This window comes from Triticum urartu, chromosome 5A (genome assembly GCF_056163025.1).
Source record: "Triticum urartu cultivar PI428250 chromosome 5A, HENAU_Tu73, whole genome shotgun sequence".
Lineage (NCBI taxonomy): Eukaryota > Viridiplantae > Streptophyta > Magnoliopsida > Poales > Poaceae > Triticum > Triticum urartu.
This window is the reverse complement of record NC_141877.1, coordinates 136,756,720-136,774,936: the sequence shown is the minus strand read 5'-3', so window position 1 is coordinate 136,774,936 and position 18,217 is coordinate 136,756,720. Positions and strand designations below refer to the sequence as shown.

Below are 18,217 nucleotides of genomic sequence, written 5' to 3'. Positions count from 1 at the left end.
ATGCCTGTAGCGTAATCTGTTACAGCAGATTTCTAGCGGTATCGGTTTTGTATTAGGCTGGGATTTGATACCATGTTATCGGATTACAGAGCAAGGGAAACAAACACGATTTAGCGGAACCTGTTAACGTTGTAATCAGATTACGTTACAGTAGCGCAAACCAAACGATTTAGTGTGTTAGGTAATCGGTAGCCACTGAAGCTGCGATGGCCCTCTAAAAATAGGAAAAAGTCCATTCTAAACCTTGAACCTATAGAGCTTAGCTAAATTGAATCCCAAACTCTGCATCCCTGACGTTGGCACATTGAACTATCAATCTCGGTGCAAATCGAACCTTGGAGTTGTTTTTCATGTCAATTTTTCTTTCCCAAAATGGGATAATTTGCTACTTTGGCTGTCTGATTTGACCCACCTGTCATATTTATATTTCACATCTAGTCTCATGCGGGCCGTCCAGTAACTGATTTCTTTTTGTATGCGTGCCCTCTTGCATAGTGAACTTAAGCTGGTTTCCGTAATTTCTATTTTTTCGTACTCATGGCCAATAACTCTCTTTTTCTCTTATGATTTTCCGTTTCCCTAATTTCTATTATCATTTATATCCCTTTTTGTTTCTTTTTATTTACAATTTCCTTAGACATTTTTTTCTTTTTCTCTATTTTATTATCCAGTTTATTTTTAAACATTATGCATCTACTTTGATGTACATTTTTTAATAAAATTCTTGAACATCTTTCAAACTTGTGAATGTTTTTAAAAAATCATGAAAACTAATTCAAATTCACAAATATATTTTGACTTCACGAACATGTTTTGAGTTGTGGATATTTTTTCAACTTTGCAAAAGATTTTCGAACTCATGAACATTTTTTCAAATTCATGAACACTTTATAAATTTGTAAAAAAATTGAGTTCATAATTTTTTTTCATTTTTTTGAGTTCATGTTTTTTCTTCATTTTTTGAGTGCATGATCTTTTTTCAAATTCATGACAGTTTTTAATATTTAAAACATTTTGGAGTTCACGGAAAATTTTCGAATGCAGGAAACCTTTTCATATTTGTGTACATTTTTACAAACTCCTGAAGATGTTTCAAATTGAGAATATTTTCTGTTTCCCAATTTGCAAACATTTTTTAGTTCACGAACATTTTTCCCAACTCCTGAGTTTTTTGCATTTAAGAATAAACATTTTTTCTGTTTTGCAAACATTTTTCAATATCATAAAAAAAATCGTTACTATTTTGCAGGTTGGCCGGCCCATCAAAGGAGCGACCTGAGAAATGTCATCTCAGGATCATCTCTTTCCTGATGCCCAAACAGTTTTAGGGTTCGATTTAAACCGGGATTAATAAGTTCATAGTGCCAACCATTGAGACTGGATTTTGGTTGAGCTCACCTCTGTAAGTTCAAGGTTTAGGCCCTGTTCGGTTCAAAGGAAATTCGTGGGAAAAGTGGAGGATTTGAGTTCCTGTAGTTTTTTTGCTCTGTAGCAGCGTTCGGTACACAGGAAAGCTTGAGCAGGAAACCAAAGGAAAGGCCACCACTTCCTCTGATTTCACAGGAATTCAAACATCCACCGGAACTTCATTTCTTCGCGTATGCCCGAGGCAACGCTGCAGCACTGGACTCGCTGTCTTCCTGTCAGACAGAATCTGCGTATATGGATGAACTGGGTCTAGATGGACCATGGAAAGGACATGTGAAAATGAAACAGGTGGTGCATGTGAGCTGTGTTCATCCGGGCAATGCTCGCAAATGGGCGTGCTGGGCTAGATGCCATCAATTTTATTCAACCAGTTAATAACTGCATTTTAATTTGTATGTTAATTCCTGTGTTCCGAACAGTATCAGCCGAAAGTTTCCCTACGCTTTCCAAACCTATGTTTTACACATGTTTTCCTTTCCCATTCCTACGTTTTACACTATTTCCAATGTTTTTCTTACCTGCGTTCCAAACGGCCCTTAAAATGAACTTTTTCCTCCGGAAATCACCACCCCTCCTCCCGAACACCCCGCCACCCCTCCCGAAATATCCCTCCCCCTCCCGCCACCCCTCACCTCTCACCCTCTCTCTCTCTCTGGCGACCATGGCGACCGAAGCCTAGGTCTTCCCTGCCGCCGGCCGCGCCCCTGGTCCATCTCGCCGCCGGCCTGCTACCCCGGTGTACCTCGCCGCCGCACGCGAACTTTTAGGGTTTATGGGTTGGAATTAGGTGCCCATCTGTGGATTTCCTAATCTATACGTTCTAATTTCGCCTCGGTTGCACGCTTGTTATTGCATTTTTTTCGCTCACGTCGTCTGATTTCGCTGTGCTTCGCTCGGTTCCGATTGGTTGCTATGGAACACCTGATCCTCCATGGATCTTATTGTTGGAATGTTTTTTTACACGCGGTTCGCTGCCGCAAGTCTTACAAATGTGTCAGTATTGCTTTCCCGAGATAAGTTACTCGACCTAAGCTGTATTGCTTGTGGAAGGCGATCTCTGAACGCTGAGACCACGCTTAGTCCGGTGCTCTATGACACAGTTGCACCTGTTAATTTTAGTCTTTTATATTAATTCAATATATGCTTAGAAGGGGCTGGTCCTAGTATTTCTCCTAGTAAGCTAAGTCGATCTGGTTGGTATGCTCTTACTCTCAGCAGCATATTCAATTTGACTCATTATAGTACTGCATAGCAATTCAGACCTGGCATAAGTTGCACTTGACGAGAATATTTTGCACAGTTATGTCTTATGTGCATTTCCAAATTTGGTCTCAGGCATGACTTATAGTCTCATATTGTATTTAACTATTTATACATCTGTGGAGCTTAATTTGATCCTAAAAGATGCTCTAACATTGGTGGAACCTTACCTAATTCTCTTGTTCTCCTTTTATCAGATTCAACTTTAGTTAATTTGGTCTGTTATTATCCCAGAAGCTGCAATGGCGGAAATTGAAAAGCTGAATATCCAGAAAGTGAGTAACAACTTCCTCTGCTAAATTGTAGGATGTGCCACCTGTTTCAGCTTTAGCTGTTCTTTCACAGTAGTACTTCCTCTGTAAAGAAATGTAAGAGCAGAGGGAGTATTTAACAACTCATGCATTATGATGTGGTCTAGGCTACATCAAGTGATTACTGGAGTTTGGCCAGCAACCTGTATCCATCTGGTAAATTTCCTAAGGTATCAATTGGCATCCCAATTCCAAGGCCAGGTTCTGTATCAAGAAGCAGAGATGCTGCTACTGTCCCTGCATTCGAGAGGAACCCGTCTCAGGGAACTGATGGAAGATCTAGACCCCTGAAAGGTTATAGTGCTTCATTCCGGGTCTCACAAGAAGCTGCAGACCATGGCGGATCTGCTACAGAGGCACCCGAAGCCGCCCCTGTTAAGGCTTCTCTATCACAACCTGATGACCATGCACGTGAGCAAACCGGAACCTTTTCCTTTGGAACAAGAAAAGAACAAGACAGCCAGCTTGACCAACTGCAAGAGACGCCCTTCGTGAATTCACAAGGAAAGCGCCAAGTGGAATCTGCAGATAAAACCAAACCCAACAGCGAAGTTCTCAGGATGAAGCTGTGGGAGATCCTTGGTACATCACAAACCAAGCAGACTGTTGCTTCACCAAACCCTGAAGACAATGAGACACCTAACCAACCTAAAAGTTTAACTGCCAATGGACCATCTTCAGGGAACAAGAAGGTCTACGCATCACCTTTTCCTGATAATATCAAGACACCTGATCTGCTGAACTGTCAAACAGCTACCTATGCAAAGAGTAAACCATCCTCTGATCCAATTGAGTCAGATTCGGGTACTCCACAAGTAGTTGAAATAAGGCCTGTTACTCGCACCTTGGATCGCAAGAAAGCACCAGCAGCCTCCAAGAAGCAGGATAAGAGCCAGAGTGCAAAGAAACAGTTGTCTACTTCATGTTCTGCACCCAAAAAGAAAACACTGGACAATGTATTTATTTTTGATGAGAAATGCACATCCAAAACTGCGGGGAAATCTGCAATTGGTAACTCTGGCTGCTTGAGAAATCTTAGAAGCTCAAATAGGAAGGCTAAAGTAGAGCTTAAGAAGGTCCATTGTTCTGACATGATTTCTGACAAGATCACACCGGATGATAGGGGAGGACAGCTATCTTCTAGAAATGCACCATCAGAGAATAAAGGAGAGAAAACCACCTCCTTTTCTTCTTTGTCACGAACTGGGAAAACTGCTGAGAGCTGTTCTAGAAGCCCTACAAGGGAGAAACGGCTGAATGGAATGGCTAAAGTTGGGCCTCAGAAGATGCAGTTTTCAGAAAAGTTGCTGCCCACGACACTGAATGCAGGTGAAGATAAGCTCTCTTCTCAGAATATTTCATCAAAGAGCAAGGAAAATTATTCTTCATTGCTGCACCGCAAGGAGAATGCTAATTTGAGCAAAGCTTCAGACAGAAGCCCCCAGGCACATAAAGCAGCGGGAAATAATTTTAACTCGCCACCATCTGGTACTGCTAGTGCATCACCTGAACCGAAAATGTACCCATGGGACAATGAGGCAAATCCCCAGGTAAATTGTAAACTCGGAGAGAAGTTTGCCAGTCCATTGGCAGACAGATTCAGAGACATGCGAGATGACTTTGTGAGTCCTACTTTTGCAACTAATGTAAATGGCTACCGCGATGGAAGTGAAATGCTACATGATGACACATACAGCCCCAAGTATCCAAAAAGTAACAGGTCAAGATCAAGTTCCTATGCTTCTGATCCAGGGTCTGAGCCATTGGTAGGCTTTCCAACTCTATAAATCTTTTCCCAGCCATTGTAAATTTGTTTTCTCTATACTCATGTAACAGAGTAACTCTATCTGTTTGTCACTCATTCATGTACTGCTGATATCCAGGATGGGATGGATAAAACCGATGAGTTATGTAACAGTGGATCTCCTAATTCTCCAGAAGAAAGCGAGGACAAAAAACAACCAATTCTTTCACCCATTCCGCGAACTGAAGATGAAATGGCTCAAATTTCTATTCCAAGCTTTGGGAAAGGTCAGAATACTGACTTTGCAACTTTCAATACACATTAATACTTTTTACATGCAAATCAATAGTTTTCTAGAGTATGTTTTGTTCCTTTCAGATTTAGTGCTACATTTATAAAACCGAAGGTGACAGTGTTAGTTTACAGAGTACTATTATCCCTTCTGTTCTGCATGAGGACAATACTCTTCTGGGACACATTTTCCTTTATGTATTTACATATATAAATTGACTGTTTCTCTATGCATCTATTACCGGTTAAATACTATTGGCAGAGCTCCTGTCCTTTTTCCTGAAAAAAAAAGTTAAACATTGGGAGTTAGAGAATCCAATAGCAAAGTTTTTTTTAAAAACGCTAGCTGTTAATTTGCATTTTTCCACTGCCATGCACTTTTCTAACCAAAGCACATTCTTAAGCGCACATTAAACGCTAGGTGTGTTTTGCTATCACTTAGAGCTTAGGCATGTTTTTTTAGCTATGACCGGTAGTCCTACTTATTGCATCAGCTCTATTGCCGAAAAAGGCTTTCGCCCCGCTTTATATATAAAGCAATGATCCACAACATCCCGGTACAAACGCACGCCTCCACAACACACGCACACACCCAAGGCAGGATACATAGGCGCTGAGCGCAGCAACACCAACCCTAGCACTACAAGAGCAACAAGGGACTTCAACCGTGAACATGCCACCGCGAAGAGATGAAGCCGCATACGACGAACCATGGGCTCCAAGGCGGCGCCTTCAAGAAGGTTACGACACCGGAGCGTCGTCACCGCCCGATCCGAGGATCAGAGTTTCCCCTGGAGCAACACGACGGGCGATGAGAGCCGCGGCGACGCTTTCAAGAAGGGAACGAGCTTCGCCGCCGCCGGTCCGTCCGAAGATAGAGCAGGTTTTCACCCCGGCCAACGCTCACCGCCTCCGAATGCCACACCCCGGCAACCATGCCGCCCGCACGGCCATGGTCACCGGGCAGCACCGAGCCACAGGCTCTGCCCAAGAGCATCGTGCTACCACCACCAGGGCCGCCGCCCCGGCATCCAAGACCTTGACACCACCTCACCCGAGACCCGCCGCTACCCCAACCAAAGAGACGAGCGGAAAGGCCCCACCTTTCGCACCCCTGGGTAGCTCCTAGCGCCGAGACCCAATAGGCCGGCCAAAACTAGCCTCCGTCGATCCGTCCTGCAGCACCGGGCGCGAGACGAGTTCGGTCCTGCCGCCGGGCGCGAGGCGAGCTGGTCCTGCTGCCGGGCGCGAGACGAGCTCGATCCTGCTGCACCGGGCGCAAGACGAGCGATGAACTGTCGCTGGGAGAGGCCAACCCTTCGACCAAAGTAACGCCCGGACGACGAGGAGAGGGTCGAAGGCCGAGAAACCACCATCGCCGAGAACCACCACCGCAAACACGCAGTAGTGGTCGCCAGCACCTGTCGAACATAGCCCGTGCCCCCTTCAGGCGACAAGTCCAGACCAGGCCTAGCCGGACCTGACCGGAGGACAGCAGGAGCGCCACCACCAGGGGAGTCGGGCAGAGAAGGCCCAGACCCCGCCTCCACGCGCGCCAGGCCCAAGCCCAACCACCGCCGGAAGCAGAGTCGCGAGCCCTCGCAGCAGATCCGATCCACCTCGACCATGGCGAGGACCCACGCGCCGCCCCCGATGCCCACAGCCCCTTCACACGGCCGCCGGCAGCCCGCGCCTCCGCCGCCTTCTGTTGCCACCACGCCGCTACGCCCTGTGCCCACGCCATGCCGTTGCCTGACTCCGACAGCCCGCGCCACCAGGAACCAAGCAGGGGAAGGAAAATGCCCCGCTGCTGCTGATGCTGGCCGGGCTTTGCCCGTCAGCTCGCCGTGGCGGCGGCGAGGAGGGGAGAAGGGGAAGGAGAGGCCCTTGGCCAGCGGCTAGGGTCCCCCCCCCCCCCCCGGCGCTCGCGGGAGCGTCGCGAGGGGGGGGGTGCTGGTCTTCTCTGCTTCTCCTTTTTCCGCATCAGCTCTATTTCCACCATTTTTTCATAGCAATCATTGATCAATCACTATCAGCGCCTGAGCATCCAACAGTCCTACTGTGTCTTTATGGTTAAGGCTCTCCAAAGCATGATGCGCTCATTCTTAACTATTGTATGAAGTGCTTGCTCATGAGAAGCCATTCAGATGGAATAGAAGCAACATTTGGTATATTCTGTCATGTGCATTCATGCTACTTTAAATGCGTTTCATTAGTGTTTTTTGCTAAGTGTTTTTTGCCAAGAGTCTCAAGTATGGAGTGGTAGACGTCAAGAGGCAAAGGGGACTGGATTATCTTGGTCTAAGCTGGTCGTTCGGGACTTGGTTCTCAATGCTATCAGCACATATGCCCCGCAAGTAGGCCACAATGAGAGCACCAAGAGGGAGTTCTGGGAAGGCCTGGAGGACATGGTTAGTTGTGTACCTATTGGCGAGAAGCTCTTCATAGGAGGACACCTCAATGGTCATGTGGGCACATCTAACACAAGTTTTGAAGGGGTGCATGGGGTTATTAACTTGAGAAGATGTAGTAAACTAGGATTTTGTGATCAATCTCAAAGAGACAAATCTCCTGTACGTGTACAACCTGGACTTGTTCTGAAAGTGGCAACCAAAACAAACAACCAGATTGATGCACACCTTGCACCAACGTGCTAGTGTATGAACCCTTCCTTCCATGCACACACATGTACCTCTTCCCACGTAATGCATGCACGTTCAGCATCTTATTTTCCTCTTTCTTATGCAAGTGCATCTCTGTCAATGCCATAGTATGCATGCATGTAACTTCAGCTAAATTTGCAATCTTCTCATTGTATTTCTTATCAACACCAACATACTTTGGCACATATGCATCATCAGTCTGTGTTGATATAACAGAAACATCGCTAACAACTTGAACAATTACTGGATTATTAGTGCCAATTATTGACTTTGTCATATCATGGGGGCTTTGGCTATGGCAGTTGGAATCAATAAGGACAGGATTTCCTAAGCTTCGCTCTAGCCTACAACATGATCTTAGCTAGCACCCTCTTTAAAAAGAGAGAATCCCAATTAGTGACTTTTAATAGTGGTCAACACTTCAGCTAGATTGATTTCGCCCTCTCGAGAAGAGAAGACATGCGTGCTTGCCTTGGTTGCAAGGTGATACCTAGAGAGAGTGTTGTCCCTCAACATAAGCTTGTAGTGGCTGACTTCTGCTTTCGAATTCGTGTCCAGCGGGATAAGCGCGCCAAAGTCGCTAGAACGAAGTGTTGGAAGCTCAAGGGAGAGGCAGGTTGGGCTTTCAAGGAGAGGGTTATTGAGGAGGGCCCTTGGGAGGAAGGAGGCGACGCAAACAATATGTCCAGAAGGCTATTAATGAGAAGGAAGACTGTTTCAGACGCCTACACCTGGATTGGAGTGCAAACAACATAGAGAAGTACAAGGTGGCAAAGAAGACCGCAAAGCAAGCTGTGAGTTAAGCAAGGATCAGGCGTATGAGGACCTCTACCAACATTTAAACACGAAGGAAGGCGAAGGGGACATCTATAAGATGGCCAAGATCCGAGAAAGGAAGACGAAGGATGTCGATCAAGTCAAATGCACAAGGACGGAGCAGATCGACTTCTGGTGAAGGACAAGGAGATCAAGCATAGATGACGGGAGTACTTTGACAAGCTATTCAATTGAGAGAATGAGAGCTCTACCATAGAGCTGGGCGACTCCTTTGATGATACCAACATGCGTTTGTCGATGAATCAGTCTGAGGTTAGGTATACTCATTAAGGTGTATAGAGGCCTCGGAGACATATCGATAGTATGGCTAGCTAAACTTTTCAAGCAAACAAGATGTCTGAAGAACGGAGGTGGAGTGTATTAGTACCACTCTTCAAGAACATTGGGGATTTTCAAAGTTGTACTAGTTACCGTGAAATTAAGCCGATGAGCCATACAAATAAGCTATGGGAGAGAGTCATTGAGCACCGCTTAACAAGAATGACAAGCGTGTCCAAAAATCAGTTTGGTTTCGTGCCAGAGAGGTCGACCATGGAAGCCATTTTCTTGGTACGATAACTTATGCAGAGATACATGGAGCAAAAGGAGGACCTGCATATGGTGTTCATTGGCTTGAGAAGGCCTATGATAAGATACTGCTGAATGTTATGTGGTGGGCCTTGGAGAAAAACAAAATCCCAACAAAGTACATTACCCTCAGCAAGGACATGTACGATAATGTTGTGACAAGTGTGCGAACAAAGTGATGGCGACACTGATGACTTTTCAATTAAACTAGGACTGCACCAAAAGGGTCAGCTTTGAGCCCTTAACTTTTTTGCTTTGGTGATGGATGAGGTCACAATGGATATACAAGGAGATATCCCTTGGTGTATGCTCTTTGCAGATGATGTGGTGCTAGTCGCCGATAGTCAGATGAGGGTTAATAGTAAGTTAGAGCTGTAGAGACAGATTTTGGATCGAAAGGTTTTAGGCTTTCTAGAACTAGAACCGAGTACATGAGGTGCAATCTCAGTACTACTATGCACGGGGAGGAGGTTAGCCTTGGTGGGCAGGTGGTACCTCAGAAGGACACCTTTTGACATTTGGGATCAATGCTGCAGAAGGATGGTGATATTGATGAAGATCTGAGCCATCAAATCAAAGCTGGATGGATGAAGTGGTACCAAGCTTCTGGCGTCCTCTGTGACAAGAGAGTGCCACAAAAGATAAAAGGCAGGTTCCATAGGATGGTTGTATGCCGCTGAATGTTGGCCAACTAAAAGGTGACATGTCCAACAGTTAGGTGTAGCAGAGATGCACATGTTGAGATGGATATGTGGCCACACAAGGATCGGGTCCAGAATGAGGATATACGTGAGGCTTGTCCAACATCGTCTGAGATGGTTTGGGCATATACAACGTAGGGCTCCAGAAGCGCCGGTGCATCACGGACGGTTAAAGCTTGTTGATAATGTCAAGAGATGTTGGGGTAGACCAAACTTGACATGGGAGGAGTCCGTTGAGAGAGATCTGAAGGACTGAAATATCACCAAAGAACTAGCCATGGACAAAGGCGTGTGAAGTTAGCCTTGTTTGGCACTAAAAGGTTTTGTTGTTGTTGCTTTAAGTTCAGTATTTTGACCACTATAGTTCTGGAAAATTAATAACGTGAGCCAAACTTTTCCCACATGCTGTTGGAGATGTATAAATTACACTGTTATATACTCCCTCCATCCCAAAATAAGCGTCTCACTTTAGTACAACTTTGTAGTACAAAGTTGAGACACTTATTTTGGGACGGAAGGAGTATATCCAAAAATTGTTTACCTGCGATGTGTTACTAAGTAATTGGTCCTTCATGCGCAGGATATAAATCTCGCAAATGGCTTTCAGATGTAGACAGCCCTGATAGATCTCCTCCAGAAAATCTGGATAGGAAATCACATCTAAAAGAGGGTAGAAGAGGCAAACGGCGCTTGCCTTCGCCAATTCCTTTTGCTACTTCTGGTAAAGTTGATTACCTTCTTGCGTTCGAGTAATGGTTGCAGTTCATATTTAATATGCCATCATTACTAGTTCATTCAGGAACACAAGAAACTATAATGTCAGACAAAGAACCAGTGCAATGCCCAGATGACTACCTAACCAGGTCCGTTTTATAGGTTGTATAAAGAAATACATATTCGATATTGTTGGTCGGTCCAATTTCATTTCTTCATTGTAACCAGGGCTTTTGATCAGTTACTGGTGGTGCTGGGAAGGTTTCAAACCAAGATCAAGTCTGAAACAAGAAACAAAAGTTCTCAGATACTGGCAGGTACTGGAGAGATAATACGCCAGCACCTCGAGGGAGTTGAGGTGCAGATGCAGGATGATGTGTAAGATCTTTGCCGGTGCTACCAAGAAACTACATCTTATCTGCATATACACACCTAATTGTGTGTGTGTGTGTGTGTGTGTGTATATCACATATATTAGAGGTGTAACTATTTTGACGCATTCAACTGTATTTTCAGGGATAAGCTGGTCAATGCAGGGAAATCTAAAAGAAAGCGACTAGAATCAACATTTGAAGGTACAACCTATATTATGTTACTGCAGAAATTAATTTTGTGGTCTGTTATTGTGAAACATGAGTTTTATGACAATTAGACCCATTAGTCAGAATCCATTCAGAAAGCTGTATCTATAAAGATATTATGTACTGGTGTTTTGATCCATTGTGCCACTCATACCTAACCTATTTGGATTATTCAGCTCGAGCAATTTGCATAATCTTATACTTAAATAAGTAGTAGATTTCTCATATATAGACATATAAAGTTAATCATGATCCGATTCCTGAGTTATGTAGGTCCGCCATATCCTAAACCTTTTTAAAACATAATAAGATGACTGCCCCCCCCCCCCCCCCCCCCAAAAAAAACTTATCTAGGTTGATTTTGTTCTTGAATCACTTTCATTGCCTGAATACTGAAGCATAAAATCAGTGCCATGAAATATTATTTTGAGAACATTTAATGTACCAATTCTTTGAATCTGTCTGCAGCTATCCAATATGGTTTGGTTATTTCTTACTCCCTCCGTCCGAAAAAACTTGTCCCAAGCTTGTCCCTCAAATAGATGTATCTAGCACTAACTTGGTGCTAGATACATCTATTTGAGGGACAAGCTTTTTCGGACGGAGGGAGTATTTACTACTGTATCGTCTACTCTTTCGACTTTTTACTGTGTATGCATATATATAGGCTTAGAAGTTAGAACCTACCCCCTCCGTCCCATAATATAAGAATGTTTTCCAAGCTAAAACAGCTTGAGAAATGTTCTTATATAATGGGATGGAGGGAGTATTTGGTTGGTATGCTAACCATGCCACACCACAAGTTAGGTAGGTTTGACTAAGTTAGTCGCCTGTTTGGTTAGTAAGGTACACTTGGGGCAAGATTCCTTTGTGAATCCTTGTACTTTACCTTGTTTTCTTGCATGTCTTCTTTTGTTTCTCTTGAATAAACGTTAGTTACTCAAATGATATAACCTGGTCCTATGTCTTCTGGTTGCAGAGCAACAAGAACAGTTAAGGGTTCTTCATGAGAAGTTTAAGGAGGAGGTTAATCAGCAGTTGCTTGGTTGCAAGAACTCTCTTGAGGAATTTGAAGCCTATCATGCAGAGCTGAAGGGAGTAGCTGACAAGCAAAGTAAGTTTAACTTCAAACCTTGCACTTGCAAAATGCAAATGAAATATTTACTCGCTGGACTATTTATTACAAACTGATACTGCATGAACTCCCAAAAATGTGGAACATGTTAACCTTTGTCAAAGCGGAGCCGTATGAAGTATCACCATTGTTGGAGCACTTGATTACAGATTGCGAACTTTATGTCATATAACTGATCCAGGCACATAAGATTACAATATTGTAAGGTTTGAAGTTTGTTGGTGAATAATGTGGTTAAATCAATTTTTTTAATTGAAAAGAAATGATTGCCTAATTGGCACACGGTTAGAAGAAAGTCACCAGTGAAGTAATTATAGTTTTAGCTCACTGTAATCATTGTTAAGAGGCGAATGGAATGAATCATCATACAGCCACTTGAATTAATCTGTTTAAATGCTCTACTTTCCTAACCGTTTGCCACCTGAATTACCACTACTTAACCATGGTGTTCTTTTATGATTGCATCAACAGAAGCATCACACAAGAAGCTCCTCCAACATGCTGAGAGAACAGTTGCTTCTCAGCTCAACGATGCTGAAATCAAAATCTCGGAGGTTCAGAAGGTAAGGCAAACATCATTCCTAAACCCCAGGGATGCCGTATTGATCAAATGCTAACCTTTTCCAAGAAAATGTTTCACAGAGAGCCCGGAAGAAGATGAATGGCCTAAAACACGTGCTCAAGGAGCTCATCACCGAAACTGCATATTGATCAAGTTAACCTCGCTACACAAGTAGATAGATAGCTAAGGCGAAACCAGTAGGGCACCACGTCACAAACAGGTCCACGGCTCCATTTTACAAAGGGTATAGAAGGATGGTGCCAGAACGCATTTAGAGTTCTTTTGCTTACAGTTGCAGTTTGAACTATGCCTTAGTACGAGCCTATATCCGTAATTCTCCGTAGCATCGTTTGACCTTCTCTACCATTTTGAGTCGGTGACTCACTAACTTACCACCCATTCAGGTGCGCACTAGTGTCTTAAACCATGACGCATTTCTTCAATGAATCGTGTCCTGACTCGAGTAATGTAACGATCCAGTACAAAATCAATCGCAGATGCTTAAGTTGAATTTGCTGCCATGTGAATGCGATAATTAAATCGAGTGTACTCATCTGGTGGCATCTTTGATTCTTTTTTGCTTATGCCCTTTTTCTTTGAGCTTTTGTGCATGAGATTTGGATCGGAAGAAATTAGAGGCAATGTATGTCTTTGCTGTACTCAAATGGCAGACATCTTTGATCATTTTTGCCATTATTCCAGTTTTATGTACGTCTGAACACAAGTTTGGCACAGTACATGCAAAATGGGAACCTATGATGCACTTTATTTTTTTTGCAGATAACAGCTTTGGCGCCAAACAAATTCACATTAAAAAAATTGTTAGTTACTCCTGTTCACGAATATAAGATGTTTTTGATATTCCAATATGGACCACATGTGGACTGAAATTTGTTTACAAGTTTTTTTGTTAGAACATCTTATTTGTTTACATTTTTTTGAAATTTACTGTTCATCCGGTAGCAGATGAGCTCAGGATCAGCCAGGAATTACAGGGCATACCATGTCTTTCTGATGGAAGGCAAAAAAGAATGACATTGACAATCCTGTACACCACCGGTACTTCTAGCACTAGAGTTTACAAACTTTGGTTGTCAAGAACTGATCAACAAAAGTCAGGTTGACCTGTGGATGTCAAGCACCTGTGCCACATCCTGCTGTTTGGATCGACAAGCCTTGGCGTCTTGATAACTTCAGGTATTGGCAGGTACACGTTATGTGTGTTGCATATTCCGGTTGTGATGCCGCTGAACCCTGCAAAGGCGCCATGAACCTGCAAGGTTCAATCAGGGACCAATGCTCATCTCAGAAAACAGAAAACACAAAAACTTGTTGCGAGACACAGGCAGATCGAGAGAAACGGCGTCTTACAGCATTCTGACCGAGCACCGTGCACAGGATGGCATCCGATGCATTGGCACGCACGGCGCGGAGCATGTATGTAGGGTCGATGTACTTCACATCAGAGTGGACGTTTATCTCTCTGAAATGAGACTTGATCTGTGAAATGGCATTGGTTAAGTTAAATGTTGTGTCATTCACAGCACCTACATCATGGTGAAGAACACCTAATGATATGGACCAACCTTCTGTTGAAGGTGCACACCGATATCACTGAGAACCATGTTCCCTGAAGCATCAGTTGCGTTTGACTTCTGCAAATATTCCTGGAAACATAGTGCAATATCTCACATAACAATTCTTGTAACAGAACAGAAAATACTGCAATGTTTCTCAATTGATGCACACACGAGCCCATCCCTAATTCAAGAGATCCTTGGTAAATCACTCCTCATGCTGGCAGTTAAGTTTCCCAAGACAATTGATCTTGTATGTGAAGGTAATCTTACCTGCCCAGCACCTTCGGCAACACACATGAGAGCAAACCCCTTGGTCTCTATCAAGTGCTCAAGGTGCCGAAGAACTCCGTTTGGTCCATCAAGGGTGAATGGTACCTTCATTTGGATTACCACGTATTAAATCAATCAGAGGAGAGGGATATAGTGAGTTGGAAGGGCAGACACAGCACAAGTTAAAGAGTTTGATACCTCAGGTATCAGGCAAATGTCGACTTGCCCGCTTGACAGGGAAGCATGCATTGTGATAAATCCGCTACTTCTTCCCATCAGCTTCACCAATCCGATGCCATGAAATGCGGAATGTGCCTAACCATAGAGCGTCAACCACAAATATAGTTTTAATTTGAGGGGCAACCAACACGACAATGTATTCTATTGTCCGCTTGCAGATATGTACACATGAGATGAGAGTCTGAGAGGTTGCTAAAATGAATCACCTCAATATATGCAGAGTTGATAGCTCTTTGTGCTGCCTCCACTGCAGTATCAAATCCAAATGTCTTGTCCATCAGTAGTATGTCATTGTCAATTGTTTTTGGGACACCAATAATCGACACTTTTAGTTTTCTCTTCCGGCACTAATTTTCACCAAAAGAAACAGTCAGACATAAGTATGCAACCTTCCACCCATACATACTGATCCCTAATCCCACAATCCATGCTACTACGTCATAGTTGAGCGAGACCAAAAAATGTTTCTGGTACAATCTAGTCTAGGAGCTGAAGGAAAGACATGTCTTGCTCTGACGCAAGGAAGATATAAATTAACATACCTCGCCATGTATAGCATCAGCTCCAGCATGAGTTCCATTTCCACCTAGTACAAAGAGCATGTCAAGCCTCCTGGCCTGAATGTGGATTGCAGAAATCAAGTCAGTTAGTCTTCAACATACCACCTTGTAGTAAACATATTTTTGCAGCATACCAGAATTGCATGTACATGCCTGGATGCTGTCGACAATGTCTGAGATACTTGCCCCGCCACGAGACACTCCTAAGAAACTGCCACCAGCAAGATTGATATTTTGGACGACATGTCTATTAAGCTGGGTGAAGTAAAAGAGCCACAAACTTACATCAGGATGGTTATCAGTGTTTCCAGATTACTTTATAATGTACAAAGAATTCTTACCGGCACTTCCGCTAAATGATCTTCAAAAAATCCGCGGAAACCATGCTGTATCCCAACAATGTTTTTCACTCCGTATTTTTCAAGTGTAAGCACAATCTACAAGACTCAAGAGTGAAAGCACGGCACTGTTCAAAATTGTGAATTGTGTTTTCTTCAAGAGAATTTTCAGAAGATATAATAATAAGGTACTATTAATCTTTTATTTATCGGTGCAGACAGTCAGAGATCAACTCATCAAGTTCTATTCTACCTGCCGGATGACATCGTTGAGACCAGGGCAAAGTCCGCCACAAGTTACAATTCCAGCCTTTACGCACTGAGGCTCAAAATATATTTGTTTACGTGGGCCTGCCCGGTGCACCCTGGAAAAGACATGAGTTTGTGTGAGCTCAGAAAATAATTTGGCACAAGTAAACAATAGAAAATTGCAGAGTGTTTGTCACCATTGTTCAACCCAGCTGCAATCAGGATCAATGCATTCAGCTCCAGCAGACGTTGGCGAGGCAAACTTGATAACCTGAAGAATCAACAACTTTGTAATGAGAGATATTATTGCATTTACCTTGATGCTGCACACATGGACATTACAATTGAGGTCTATCATACACATTTACTAATAGCCAAAGTGCAGAAAAAAAGGAGCATGCTACATTTATGTTAAAAGATCAAACTATATTCAGACAGCCAAAGAAACTATTCAAGTAATTGATGGGGAGTTTGATCCATGTCTGGTATTTTGATCACTCAATGATGAAGCATACCTTCAAAAGTGCTCTGTCGTTGTCATTAACATAGCCGTTCCATGACTCTTCCAAAGAACCATCAACATTCTCCAGAGGGGTCCTGTTGTGGACAAAGCAAACATCAGAAAAATCCTAAAGAGATATAGTTTGATAACCAACAGCATAGATCAAGACAAATGCATTAGACAGAAATGGATACCTGCTCTTGAGAGAAAATGTCGTCGGCCTCGATTCCACATCAATTATATCTGTCAAATGCGGCAAACTGAACCGCCTATCGAAATCCTCTTGGAATTGATTCTTCCAATTCAGATTCGAAAAGTCCAGTTTCGGGCGATCCATGGACATGGCTCTGGCAACCAAGTGACCTGCTGCTCTTGATTTATTTCCATATCCAATAGTACATCGCAAGCCATAGCACCGGGGCATCACAGAACTGAGTTGCCTCTGACTTGAAGTGATTGTGCCAGCATAGTCCACCGGCGATGCTAGAGCCATGGCTTCTTTATAGTGGTGAGTATGCAAATCCCTGTGAGACAGGTCCTATCTTGCCATCAGTAACAGATGATGATAACAGATTGTAAATCAGGCGTTCACAGATTTTCCAACAGCAACTCAACTGTAGAACAGGAAAAGGCAAGAATCCCCCCTCACTACAGGGGACAAAGTAACCAGCTGAATTTTTTTGCTCCTTGTATTTTGAACAAGTTGTCATATGCACAGCCTCACAAAAAAAAGGTGTTATTTAAGTGGAAAGCAACAGAACATGTGAAACCATGGTGGAGCAACAGGACAAATCATGTGAGTAGGGGGTAGGGGGCTTTCTTTTGGCAGGAAAAAAGAGAGATTTTTTTTTCTCCGATCATCGACAGTCGACATCACCCGCCAACCATCGCGATTTTATACCTAAAGTAAAATACAAACGTACCTAACCCCGACAGAAGCAAGGGAAATCACCATGATCGAATTGCAGGAAACGCACCTCTCTCTCTTGGACTTGCTGTGCAGGCGCCGGCGGAGAGGAAGGCACACGCCGGCGGAAGTGGCCGAGGAGAGTTGGGAAAGTGGCGGCCGAGGCACGCACGTGTTATAGAATCGGAGTAAGGGAGAGGAAGCAGAGGCGGCGCCGTCTTTGATGCGGGCGTCGCCGTCTCGGATTCTTTGGAGAACGGGGAGAAAGAGAGGAGAGCGGAGACCGCGACGAGAACAAGGAGGATTTTTCTTTTTTGAGCTGACAACAAGGAGGATTGCCCAAGAGGAAACAATTCGGGGGAGGATCGCTGACAGTTAATCCATGGAGGAGGCCCGTGATGGCTACCGTGGAGAAAATTACTGAACTGACTAGGTACACCACAATTCGAGAAACAATTTACTCCCTCCGTTTTAAAATAGATAATCCAACTTTATATTTTGAAACAAAAAGAGTATATCTATACCTCTATATCTATATCTATATCTATACCTGCTGACCAACTTTCTCATTGTAAGATCCAAAAGTCCCTCTCGGAGACATCTGCCATGAGAGCATTGTAGGACTACCCTCGCTAGCTAGAGGCGTCGGCGCTCGCCGCACCGCCGTGTGCCACCCCGGGCACGGCGTCCACCCACCGGCCTTCCACACCACACCGCCGTGTGTCGCCTGGGCACGGCGTCCACCATCTGCCTGCAGCTGCTAGGAGGCGTGAGCTC

At 43.9% G+C, this 18,217-nt stretch overlaps 2 protein-coding genes across 7 annotated transcripts; one reads left to right on the top strand and one right to left on the bottom strand.

The window, feature by feature from the left end:
• Positions 1-2,031: 2,031 nt before the first annotated feature.
• LOC125551270 (meiosis-specific protein PAIR3) lies at positions 2,032-13,883 on the top strand. Of its 5 annotated transcripts, none has more exons than XM_087525676.1 (11): positions 2,032-2,215; positions 2,886-2,963; positions 3,107-4,765; positions 4,883-5,030; positions 10,383-10,523; positions 10,593-10,665; positions 10,745-10,894; positions 11,033-11,091; positions 12,077-12,211; positions 12,704-12,795; positions 13,761-13,883. In XM_087525676.1, the coding sequence occupies exons 2-11, from the start codon at positions 2,931-2,933 to the stop codon at positions 13,827-13,829; spliced, it is 2,559 nt and encodes an 852-aa protein (XP_087381802.1). In that variant the 5' UTR covers positions 2,032-2,215; positions 2,886-2,930; the 3' UTR covers positions 13,830-13,883. The 5 variants fall into 5 exon arrangements, 3 of the variants coding, with proteins under 3 accessions (XP_087381802.1, XP_048570398.2, XP_048570397.2); XM_048714441.2 differs by lacking the exon at positions 13,761-13,883 and adding an exon at positions 12,875-13,372 and having other exon boundaries at positions 10,602-10,665; XM_048714440.2 differs by lacking the exon at positions 13,761-13,883 and adding an exon at positions 12,875-13,372.
• On the bottom strand, positions 13,630-17,843 carry LOC125551271 (ATP-dependent 6-phosphofructokinase 5, chloroplastic). Of its 2 annotated transcripts, none has more exons than XM_048714443.2 (14): positions 17,511-17,843; positions 16,728-17,057; positions 16,547-16,628; positions 16,229-16,302; positions 16,036-16,147; positions 15,786-15,881; positions 15,598-15,699; positions 15,427-15,501; positions 15,091-15,231; positions 14,843-14,959; positions 14,645-14,749; positions 14,381-14,461; positions 14,166-14,294; positions 13,630-14,067 (listed from the first exon to the last, which is right to left on the bottom strand). In XM_048714443.2, exons 2-14 carry the CDS (start codon positions 17,024-17,026, stop codon positions 13,900-13,902), a joined length of 1,581 nt encoding a protein of 526 aa, XP_048570400.1. In that variant the 5' UTR covers positions 17,027-17,057; positions 17,511-17,843; the 3' UTR covers positions 13,630-13,899. The 2 variants fall into 2 exon arrangements, with proteins under 2 accessions (XP_048570400.1, XP_087381803.1); XM_087525677.1 differs by lacking the exon at positions 17,511-17,843 and adding an exon at positions 17,149-17,390.
• Between the last annotated feature and the right edge of the window lie 374 nt (positions 17,844-18,217).

What these genes read in the sequence shown, in the direction of transcription:
- LOC125551270 (XM_087525676.1), top strand. Translation starts at nt 2,931, where the DNA reads ATGGCGGAAATTGAAAAGCTGAATATCCAGAAA. An exon ending in TATTCCAAGCTTTGGGAAAG is followed by an intron (nt 5,031 to 10,382) that starts GTCAGAATACTG and finishes CTTCATGCGCAG; the next exon opens with GATATAAATCTCGCAAATGG. An exon ending in CCAGATGACTACCTAACCAG is followed by an intron (nt 10,666 to 10,744) that starts GTCCGTTTTATA and finishes CATTGTAACCAG; the next exon opens with GGCTTTTGATCAGTTACTGG.
- LOC125551271 (XM_087525677.1), bottom strand. Translation starts at nt 17,243, where the DNA reads ATGACAACTTGTTCAAAATACAAGGAGCAAAAAAATTCAGCTGGTTAC. An exon ending in ACATTTTCTCTCAAGAGCAG is followed by an intron (nt 16,629 to 16,727) that starts GTATCCATTTCT and finishes TGTCCACAACAG; the next exon opens with GACCCCTCTGGAGAATGTTG. An exon ending in TGCAGCTGGGTTGAACAATG is followed by an intron (nt 16,148 to 16,228) that starts GTGACAAACACT and finishes TGTCTTTTCCAG; the next exon opens with GGTGCACCGGGCAGGCCCAC.